We start from the raw sequence: 12,024 nt of genomic DNA on the forward strand, positions 1-12,024 counted from the left end.
TTTTATCAATATATTTTCAAACATTTATAAAATGCCCAATTATTGCAGAACACCACATTTTCACTAAAAAAAATACAAAATTAAAAATAACCAACCAAATCTAACCTTAGACAAGAGCAAAAATAAATTTTACAGCCACTTCAGTAATTCACATTTAATACTTGCTTTTCATTTTCAATGCTTTTTTCCTTTCCTTTACTTTGGAGCAGTGCAAAATTACACAGCTTGAATTCTGATTTGTATGAAACATTTTGGGCAATTGGAAGAAAGAGTATGGATTTCTTCTCCAGTCACATATCTTGCTTCTACTCGAACAAGAAAGGCTAAACCATTAACTAACTGAATAAAAATTCTTATTGACCAGGGGCATAACAGGGTGGGCAGCCGCTCTAGGGCCCGGGGTGAGAGGGGGCCCGCAACAGTCTACCAAAAGGAACCATAAAAATGACTGCGGGCCCGACGGGTGACGATAAACGACCCAGGCTCCCTAAGGAGTGGACCCGACAGGTTCTTTGCACTGGGGCCCGTAAGATCCAAGTTCCGCCACAGTTATTGACCCTTAGATAACTGACACAAGTTTTTCACATTGACCTAGATCTTATCATTATAAGATAAAGTCACACTGGGGTTAATGGGAAGTCTCATTCAATATACTGTGGTCGCTTTAAGACATTTGAAAGCTACAGTTTCAAAACGCAGTGCTGGTCTAAATCTGGTGCATCTGAGGAATATAATTTTATATTTGATATAACAGCTGAATACTTGTTAAACAATTTATGGCATGTGGCATTGCTGTTTTCCACTGTAAAACAAGTTAATTAAAAGGGGTAAGGGGGGTTGTGCTTTGATGTGCCTAGTATATGTGACACAATAATAAATCTTCAACCTCAGAGAGCAGCAATATGGCAACAATATTCTCCCAACCTAACACATTTCCTCTCTCACACATACATTCAACACTTATACAGTAAATATGCACTATTAGTGGTTAGTAGATACATAATTCTTTCCAAATATAGGGCAGTTTGAAACATATTACTCTTATTAAATCAAAGTGTTATTTTCTAAAAAATAAACTATTTCAGAGGAATATTTTGCATACAATATATACAGACAACTGTGTACTATATAGTAATGAAAATACAATTTTCAGTATTGGAACATAAACATATCCATTTAACATAGTCAATCAAAAAACACATTTGATAACTTTTCTTTTGCCTATCCATAACATACATATCTTCCTCTTTTCAATTGAAGCAACAAACAGCTAAATCACTTAAAGTAAAACAAAAAATTATTAACCTTAGCTAACATTGGGCTCCATGCTTGGAAAATATTACTTAAAAATAGCTTTAACGTGGTAACAGGAATGTTTATATGTAAATTGTTTAAGCTGCCTGAAACATTCATGGGAAATTTTCTTCAAAACGCTGGAATGTTTTTGGGCAAAATAAAAAAAACATATGAAAAAGAAGTGCAATAATTAGAGCATTCACGGAATGGATACTCAGAAGAGGACCAGCTTTAGAGTCTCCTGTTATTGGAGTAAATAATAAAAAAGAAAAAAATATTTATAATGCTTCGTTCTACACTTCAGTTTGAAAGTTAGGTTTGGAATCTCAGGATGGATGAATATACCTAGAAATATTTGTTTTATTTTGACAACCTGCTCAACTAGGGTTTCTAGGCTCTGAGGAAATAACAAAAACAAACAAACAAACAAAAAAAGGTGCAGGAAGCACATTTCCAGGAAAAATGTGCTCACACAGGGGTATCCAGGTGTTGAAAGTGATCTTCAAGATTGAGTGCACAATGTAATTCACCTATAAGAAAGCAAAGAAATCGAATGGGAGTATTAATCTAATTAAAAAGATTGTATATTATCAAGTTTCAAGTATGCAAAAAAAGTGGTCAAACTGGTCACAACTGGTTTGCCTCACTATCGAACAGCCACACTATCAATAAAAAGCTCACAAACAGGAAGCCATGCCCAGCAAAAAGGAAGCAGGCTCTGTCAAAGAACAATTGAAAGGACGGAAAGGAGAAGTTGGCTCTTGAAGCTCACTGGCCCCTTCAAATAACGCAACCATTTCCATTCAGACCCATGAGGTCACTCACCAAGTACTTTGGTTACACAGTCAATCAACAAATAATGAACATTAAAACACTGGCCTCATTTAATGAAATAACAATGTATCATGCTTATTAGTGCACAGCAACACACAATTAGAAACATTAGCAGTTAAAAACATCACGAAAACATTTGCACGTCAAAAGTCTCTCAAAGGTAAAACGATGTTAAAACAATGGAGAAGTTTTAGGCTCAAACTATTTTCTGTAAAGCAGAATGCTTGAGCCATGATCATTAATCGAAGGCTTAGTGAGGCATTTTTCATTAACATATTTTCTAATGAGACAAAAACCCTTTAAAAATGCAATTTTAGCAACATAGCTAGAATAACAAAGTAGCCGTCAAGAAGTGTCTTAGTGCACAAATGTCTGTATGGTACTGTACTCTACTGTATGTGCTATAAAAAAAGTAAAATTCCAGGTTCAATGCTGAAATAAATGAACAGCTTTTGTGGCATAATGTAGACTACCACAAAAATGTATTTAAACGTGAATATTTTTTATTTGATTTATTTTTATTTTTTTTGAGAAAAGGACAGACGAGTCGAGTATTTTTGTGGTAATCAACATTAGCCCCTTTCACACATACAGCCTTTTCAAGGAAATTTACAGCAATTGTCAGGTTAGAGGTCATGTGTAAACACGGCCCCTTTGAAAATAATGGTAAATGTTGTTCTGGCAATTTCCCTTAACGAGAAGTTGTATCATTACCTATAAATTTCCATTTAGATAGTGAAACTACATTATAGCGCTTAGTGAAACAGTAACGTACTGTTACGTACGATAAAATCACCAACCTCATTAGTGAACAAGCAGACCTCTTTGTAGCGATATACGTACACATTACTGTGCTTTTTTCAGCCACAGATAGCGTCTTCACCTTCGATGTTAGCAAAAGCATTTTGTTCTCTGTAGTTCATCACTCTTATTTGAAGTCATCGTATACGCTGTCGTTGAGTCTCAAGCAACTATATAAATGTAAACATTTGCCAAAAAATGGAAAACATCACCAACATTACCAACAAAATACATTCAGAATTCAGTTAACCCGCCGTGTTTACAAACAAGAACAGTTTACATTTCCGGCACAGCCGTGTAGATGCCATTTCCGGCAAATAACGTCACAGAGTTAAACAGCATTTGGTGCTGATGTGTGAATGGTAGCTATTAGCAAAACGGAAAGTCATTGCATGTGTGAATAGCACGTGGTACATTTACCAGTAAAGGCAACCCAACGATTGTCCTGTAATTTACCTGGCTGCATGTGCGAAAGGGGCTAGTATGCCACAGATGCTGTTTGATCTTAACTTGTATTGAACCCGGAATATTCCTTTAAAGCACAGTGAAAATACCATTTATCTGGAGAGACAAGGACTTTGGGCTGAGTTAGATCTGTAACAGCAATACTTGACATAACATTTTTTTAAATGTAGTGTTTACAGGAAAAAAAATAACTGTGTAGCTGCACTGCACAGACAACATTTAATGCCAACCCTATTAAAAGAAAGAGAATCTTGGTTTCCTGTGAAGGTATTTTATAGGCAGACTTGAAAACGAATCAAATATTATCCAGACCCACATGCCACTTGTTAAACCAGTGGTCCCCCTCCACATAAAGACACAAAATATATGCTCCAATTTGTTTTTTAACCAGTAAACAGAAGTGAGTGACCCACCATTCTTAAAACAAATTAAAAGATCTATGTATAAAAAATAAAAAGTGATTCATTCCATATTACTGCAAATAAAACATGTTCAGGTACACTCACCTCACCTGTATTTTACATCGAACAGGGCTGAGTCGTCATCATCGTCATTTCCATCATTTAAAGGTGCCATCTCTACGCGTGCAGCGGGAGTTGTGATAATGTCATACTTTCGTGTTTTTCTGATCTTCTTTGCAGATCTTAATCAAACCAGAGATGGAGAGAACACAACAAATGAAAGGGGTTATTTTATATGTTCAAGAGTGTAGACTATTAAGTCAGGCGAGACATCGGCTCCCTCGACTGTTGGGGGCCGTTCACACTGAATTCATACCCGCTCGACTGGCGTCTTTGACCGTTGCTCTGGGTTTTTAGAAAACGTGTCTCAAAACACCTGCGCTCTATTCTATTCGTTGCGCTGCGTCTAGTTTAGCGAAAGAACGTGTTCGGTCTGAACGGCCCCTTATTGTGCGAAAGGATTAAGCAGCAAGTCAGCGGATAACTACAAACCTCCATTTGAGGTTTATTCCAATTATTCCCTCCCCAATTCTGGTTTAAAAGACAATGCAACAGACTACACAGAGAAAAAGTTAGATATGATGCAAACGCTCAACTAAGAATATTATGTGACATTTTCTTAGGAACAACAAAATAATTATTTGCACAAACACCCAGACTACCTTAACATTAAACCGTTTGAATATAGAGCCCAAACTATACGTTACCTGTATATTTTTATGACAAGGCACATGATAAGCAAGGTTGTTAGTACGCAGATGAAAATCGAAAGGTTTTTGATGGTAGGAAGATCCCTTAAAATGGTAGAAAACGTTGCATCTGTAGCATTATGTAATGAATAGTCCTCCTCATGAGGGGATAATGTTGAATTCATCTGCGACGCTGAGGATGGACGTATATGTGGCTCTCCGATGACCTCCTGCGCAATAAGAATAAAAGCAATTTCAAAAAAATATGGCCACATTTTTTCCAGATTCAGATCACTTTCTTTATGTCCTGTTTATTCAGGAGTCAGTATGAAGAAGTTCTATGATTTATATCTCGAAGTGTGAACAACAGCTGGAAGACGAATGAAGTTGGAAAATCATAGACATATATGCATTTTCTCTGACATCTCAAATTTCCACAGTCGATCGTCAAAAACCTCCAAAGTCGCTATATCTGGTCATATTCTGTCTTCCGCCGCGAGTTTTGTGTGTTCTGTCACATTCGCTGCTTTCCTTTCACACGCAGCATGCACGGCGCGTTATCCCCTATCCAGGATGTTTTCCTATAATGTGTGTCGGCAGGAGGAAATGTGGGTTATCCACACCCGGAAGAGCTCCGGGAGTGTCCAGATGAGGAACCAACGTGTGGTTATGAAAAAAAAAAAAAAAACCTACATGTTTATAATGCCTCTTGAAAGGAGTGGGGTTGATTAGTTGTAGCAGGCCTCTTACATGTAATTTCAAATAAGACAATAAAAAAAATAAAAAATCTATCTTCTAATCTTCTGGCAGATATATGGCTTGGTTTTACAGGTGTGCACATTGACAATATACATTTAAAATATTAAAATATAACATATACATTGTATTTTGTATATTAGCCTAATGTCCATGATGTCTGCAGTTAAAGGGATAAATCACCAAAAAAAGAAAATTCTCTCATCATTTGCTCACCCAGCCTCATGCCATCTCATGATTGTGTATGACTTTCTTCTGCTGAACACAAACGAAGATTTTCAGAAGAATATCTCAGCTCTGTAGGTCCTCACAATGCAAGTGAATGGGTACCAAAATTGTTAAGCTCCAAAAGCAGCATAAAAGTAATCCAGAAGACTCCAGTGTTTAAATCTATATCTTCAGAAGCAATATGATAAGTTTGGGTGTGAAAAAGTTCAATATTTAAGTGTTTTTCTATTATCCATCTCAACTTTCACATTCTTCTTCTTTTGTTTTTGGCGAAATCGCCACCTACTGGGCAGGGAGGAGAATTTATAGTAAAAAAAAATAAAATAAAAAAAAGACATAAATATTGATCTGTTTCTCACCCACACCTATCATATCGCTTGATTTAATCACTGGAGTCATAAGGATTACTTTTATGCTGCCTTTATGTGCATTTTGGAGCTTCAAAATGTTGGTTCCCATTCACTTGCATTGTGAGGACCAGGGGCGCATTGACGCACAGGCTTATATGGACTGAAGCCCAGAGGCCTACAACTCCCATGGGGCCCAGCTCGCGGCCATGGGTCCTATTTTCCTCTATTCATGTTCGTGGAAGGAGCGAACCCAGTTAAACGCTTTCAGCGGGAGACACAGTTGTTGACATGGTGACAGTGCACAACCGTTAAAGTTGTCCGTGTAGTGCTTGTTTAATGCACAGCAGTTCCACCCAATCCATTTTAACATTTTCCACAACTCATGTAGATATTTTTTTTTTTTTTCAATATTTTGTCAGTGGAATGATCCAAAAACACTGAACATTGAAGTGACTGAAGTCTATCCCTCACACAGCCTCGTTGTCATCACCGTCAAAAATCAAAGATGGCGTTGCAATGAATAAGGTGTATGGTATACCCTCTTTATGGTTGCGTCCGAAACCAGGAAAATGCTGCCTCTGGAGGCTGTATATGGAGGTAGGAAGGGACCAAGGCACAACCGAATCCAGTGTTCTCATAACATCCTGTCTACTGAGATCCCTTCATCTGATCGATTTTTTAAGGCAGCATAGATGTATTCTTCGCTGTCTATCAAATCCTACAATCCTGTGCGTGCGGATCCACAGCAGCTGAACTGAAGAAAGAAAATGGCAGCCAAAGATGCAGTTGATAGCTAGTTTGTGTACAAATTTACTCCCCCCCACTTTTTCCAACTTTTGATTCCGTTTTTACAGAGAAAGTAGTATTTTAGTTATTAAATATACAATTTGTTATCGACAAAACTCTCTTGATTTTGTTCTAGATTATAAGACCTATGTGGTTCATTTGAATTGAATGAATGCTGGTATCCTAGCAATGATGTGACGTAGCGCTGCCTAGGAAGCCTGTACGAAACCAGTTTCCAGAGGTACCTTCATAAGCAAACACTGTCTGTTAAGTCATTGACTGATAGGTAGCTACCTTTGGTTCAGATGCATCCTGTGTGTATAAAGCCCCGTCATACTTCGTACGAAATCTAAGAACGAATGGGTGTAATGTAATTTAAAACAAAATCTGGCCAAAAAGAACAAGTAGGTATAGCTGCAGACCAGAAACCTCCAAATGGGGGTAGAATCTCCAAAAAGGGGCAAGGCTACTCCAGAAGGGAGCGTGGTTACTACAAAAGGGGGTCACTTCCACTCAAGGTTAAGGTTAGGGAAAGGGTTAGGTAAGAGGATCCCTATATCTTTAATGGCGGTTTGGAGCTCCCATCCCTTTTTGGAGCAATGACTGCAGCTATACCCTTCTCAAAAAGAAGAAGTTTTTGAGTTTGTTTCTGTGGTTTGTAACAGCTCGCCAGCGCAAACTTTCAGGAAAACTTCTTACCGGCTGCTAAACACCTTCTATCTGCCATTGGTCCATGTCATTGGTAAGTAAAACCTGGAGCTCCACCTACTTTGAGGCCGACAACTATTTACGTTCTTCATTCAGTCAACAGCAGTCAACTTTGCAAATTATTTCTTTCCGATCGTTCACGTAGAGACATTTTCCGAGACCATGTCATGCTTTTTTTTTTTGGTTTTGTTTATGTAGTCTACAAAAGGAATCAAATCTACTCTTAAAGAAATATCCTGGGTTCAATACAAGTTAAGCTCAATCAACAACATATGTGGCATAATGTTGATTACGACAAAAATCCATTGCAAGTTCCTCACTGGAACTCAGATTTTTGCTTTTTTTAAAGAAAGCGAGGGGCAAGTCAAAATTTATTTTTTTGGTAATTAATATTATGCCACAAATGCTGTTGATTGAGCTTAACTTGTATTGAACTTGAAATATTCCTTTAAGTGTCCATTGACGCTGTTGTTTTATATGCTGCTTCACTCATGTGCCATTTGCAGCGAAAGCCATTCACTTATCTCCCCATAGTAAGGTATGCCTTTTATCATTTCATTTGACCATTAATACTTTTCATACTCATCTTTAGAATAATATGAGTGTCATCATAAATTATAATAACAAAGTTTATCCAGTGCATATTATGGCCGTGTGTTAGCGCATTAGCTCCATGAATTCAGAATGTAAACATGACAAATTACACATTATTTACTGCATATATATTCCTTTAAATCATCATCAAAGTGGTTAAAACAGCTTCTTTAACTGATCTTATGTAAATTATACTCAAAGAATGAGGCATGAAGTCATTGATGATAACACATTTTAATGTCACATTAGTTACTGTCACATTTTACATTTTAATCTCACATTTCTGAGTACTCCAGTTCATACAAATAAGGCTGGGAATAGAAATGTATTTCCTCTACAACTTCAAACTCTTCAGGCATGTTTTGTAAGTTCTGTTCTCTGGTTTGCGTGCAGCTGTGATGTGCTCTCTGTTGTGAATAATACTGCGAAGGTAAGTAAGTAATGACTGAATTTTCATTTTTGGGTGAACTATCCCTTTAAGCATGCACAGGGAGATTAGTTTTTGTACATTATACTGTATGCCACATGATGGCAGTCTACAACTTTCTATTACAATCTACAGATATTACAAAATAAATCACAAAAAAATAAATAATAACAGCAATTATCCTGAACAGTATGTGCATATATATATATATATATATATATATATATATATATATATATATATATATATATATATATATATATATAAGATTTTTCTGCTTGTTTTGTCTTGAAACTGGTAAAAGATTTACAGTAGTTTTAATTTTTCAAGTGGTACATTTTATAATTTTACTTCACTTCTGTATGGCTGAATGGTCATTTCCATACTTTCCTATGTTTAGAGCAGTAGCCATATATTTAACGATGGAAGATGGAGCTGTAGGAATAGAGATTGTCTTTAAAAATGATAATTTATGAGACTTAATTTGAATAATTTGGTTGCTTTGGATATTAAAAGGATTCTAAAGCTAATGGTAGTTCACCCCAAAATGTGTCATAATTTATTCACCGTCATAATTTATTCACCGTCATTCACCGTCATGTTCCAAACCTGCATGGCTTTAATCATCTTTCACTTTCATTGTATAGAAAACAATGCAATGCGAGTAAATGACGACTAACACTCTAATATCTAATTTTGTGAAATACAAAATAGTGTTCTACAAAAGAAAGAAAGGCATGAGGGAGTGAATGAGACTATTTTCTTTTTATGCGTTAATTATCCTTGAACATTAATGATTATTGATTCTTGAGCTTCAACAGATTTAAATGTCTATTTAGGTTATTTAAATTTTAATGTAAGTCACCTCTCAGACATAAAATTTAGTAATGAAAGAACACAACCAGTAAAATGTTAAACAAACAACACCAGAACAAATAACATCATTGATTTTACAGAAGAGGCCACAAGAGGGCTCCTATACATTTCTTTGTCTCTATTTTTCACTCCAACCAAAATGTCCTTGATTATACAGCTTAGTTGTTTTCAACACTAGAATCAGTGCTTCTAGATTTGTGTCCACATATAAATGCTCATACTACCTACAATACATTATAATTTAGTACACACTCGTAGAGGACAGAGAAAAAACACTGACACAATGGCATCTGGGCTTGGATATCTCTTTCTAATCAATTAATATTTGGTAGCTCTTTAAAAAAGTCTTCCTTGTACACAAATAGTAGTGCGTGGTTAGCTTGATGCCCTACCTAAAAAGGCCACCTGGTGCATTTGCCAGTGCCTACGTGGCAGGACTTTCGAGAAGGAGGAGGGAGAACAGGGCTGATCCAATTACAGTTGCTAAGTTACCAACTGTGGCATGCAGACTAGCTGTTGGAGATGGAAATTAGCCCTTTGGACATAGCTGATGTTCTGCTACTGCCCATACCATACCTGCACAGTGCCTAAGTTGGAGGTTACTGGCATAAAAACCAATATTCATTTCATTGTTCAAATTGTAATGTTGCATTCAATGTTTTGTACAGTTTTAAAACTATAGATGTATATTTGGGCTCTTTGAACGTGTACCTAAAACCTTTTTTTTTTTTTTTTTTCTATTATTAAAGGAATAGTTCACAAAAATGATGTAAATTCTTTTGTCATTTACTCACCCTCATGCCAGCCTAGGTCTGTATGACTTTCTTTCTTACCCAGAACACAAATTAAGATTTTCAGAAGAAAATTTCAGCTCTCTAGGTCAATAAAATGCAAGTAAATAGTGACCAAACTTTGAATATCCAAAAATCCAAAAAGTCAGCGTAAAAGTAATCCACAAGTAATCCACATCTTCTGGAGTGATTTGATAGGTGTGGTTGAAAAACAGATACATATTTAAGTCCTTTTTTACTGTCAATCTCCACTTTTACATTCTTCTTCTTTTGTTTTTTGGCAATTCACATTATTCGTGCATATCGCCACCTACTGGTTGGGGCTGGTCAAAAGTGGAGTTTAAAGAAAAAAGGACTGAAATATTGACCTGTTTCTCACCCACACCTACACTATATTGCCAAAAGTATTCGCTCACCCATCCAAATAATTGAATTCAGGTGTTCCAATCACTTCCATGGCCACAGGTGTATAAAATGAAGCACCTAGGCATGCAGACTGCTTCTACAAACATTTGTGAAAGAATGGGCCGCTCTCAGGAGCTCAGTGAATTCCAGCGTGGTACTGTGATAGGATGCCACCTGTGCAACAAGTCCAGTCGAGAAATTTCCTCGCTACTAAATATTCCACAGTCAACTGTCAGTGGTATTATAACAAAGTGGAAGCGATTGGGAATGACAGCAACTCAGCCACGAAGTGGTAGGCCACGTAAAATGACAGAGCGGGGTCACCAACTTTCTGCAGAGTCAATCGCTACAGACCTCCAAAGTTCATGTGACCTTTAGATTAGCTCAAGAACAGTGTGTAGAGAGCTTCATGGAATGGGTTTCCATGGCCGAGCAGCTGCATCCAAGCCATACATCACCAAGTGCAATGCAAAGCGTCGGATGCAGTGGTGTAAAGCACGCCGCCACTGGACTCTAGAGCAGTGGAGACACATTCTCTGGAGTGACGAATCACGCTTCTCCATCTGGCAATCTGATGGACGAGTCTGGGTTTGGCGGTTGCCAGGAGAACGGTACTTGTCTGACTGCATTGTGACAACTGTGAAGTTTGGTGGAGGGGGGATTATGGTGTGGGGTTGTTTTTCAGGAGCTGGGCTTGGCCCCTTAGTTCCAGTGAAAGGAACTCTGAATGCTTCAGCATACCAAGAGATTTTGGACAATTCCATGCTCCCAACTTTGTGGGAACAGTTTGGGGGTGGCCCCTTCCTGTTCCAACATGACTGCGCACCAGTGCACAAAGCAAGGTCCATAAAGACATGGATGAGCGAGTTTGGTGTGGAAGAACTTGACTGGCCTGCACAGAGTCCTGACCTCAACCCGATAGAGCACCTTTGGGATGAAGACTGCGAGCCAGGCCTTCTCGTCCAACATCAGTGTGACCTCACAAATGCGCTTCTGGAAGAATGGTCAAAAATTCCCATAAACACACTCCTAAACCTTGTGGAAAGCCTTCCCAGAAGAGTTGAAGCTGTTATAGCTGCAAAGGGTGGGCCGACGTCATATTAAACCCTATGGATTAAGAATGGGATGTCACTTAAATTCATATGCGTCTAAAGGCAGATGAGCGAATACTTTTGGCAATATAGTGTATCATAGCACTTCAGATAAAACAGATTAAACCACTAGAGTTGTATGGATTACTTTTATGTGGCTTTTATGTCATTTTTGGAACTTCAAAGTTCTGGCCACCATTCACTTGCATTGTATGGACCTACAGCTGAAATATTCTTCTAAAAATCTATGTTTGTGTTCAGCAGAAGAAAGAAACTCGTACACATCTGGGATTCAATTTTGGATGAACTATCACTTTAATTATTGTTGCACTGGAAAAAGTACTCTTTATTAAATGTACTGTGCTACTAGTCTGTACAACACTACATTCAGCTATTAAAGGGATGTGCGGCATAAAGAGCTAGTATTTTAATGAATCCAGCTGGAGTAAATATATAACATAAAATA

At 37.5% G+C, this 12,024-nt stretch overlaps 1 protein-coding gene across 1 annotated transcript; it reads right to left on the reverse strand.

Moving 5' to 3' along the window:
* Window positions 1-139: 139 nt before the first annotated feature.
* Window positions 140-5,173, reverse strand: LOC127456127 (membrane protein FAM174B-like). The gene is made up of 3 exons (XM_051724465.1): window positions 4,565-5,173; window positions 3,908-4,039; window positions 140-1,826 (listed from the first exon to the last, which is right to left on the reverse strand). The coding sequence occupies exons 1-3, from the start codon at window positions 4,819-4,821 to the stop codon at window positions 1,823-1,825; spliced, it is 393 nt and encodes a 130-aa protein (XP_051580425.1). The 5' UTR covers window positions 4,822-5,173; the 3' UTR covers window positions 140-1,822.
* Window positions 5,174-12,024: the final 6,851 nt, after the last annotated feature.

Source organism: Myxocyprinus asiaticus, chromosome 18 (genome assembly GCF_019703515.2).
Source record: "Myxocyprinus asiaticus isolate MX2 ecotype Aquarium Trade chromosome 18, UBuf_Myxa_2, whole genome shotgun sequence".
NCBI classification, from domain to species: Eukaryota; Metazoa; Chordata; class Actinopteri; order Cypriniformes; family Catostomidae; genus Myxocyprinus; species Myxocyprinus asiaticus.

Coding starts and splice junctions, on each gene's coding strand:
- LOC127456127 (XM_051724465.1), bottom strand. CDS start 4,821: ATGTGGCCATATTTTTTTGAAATTGCTTTTATTCTTATTGCGCAGGAG. Junction 4,040..4,564: donor CTTGTCATAAAAATATACAG/GTAACGTATAGT, acceptor GGTTTGATTAAG/ATCTGCAAAGAAGATCAGAA.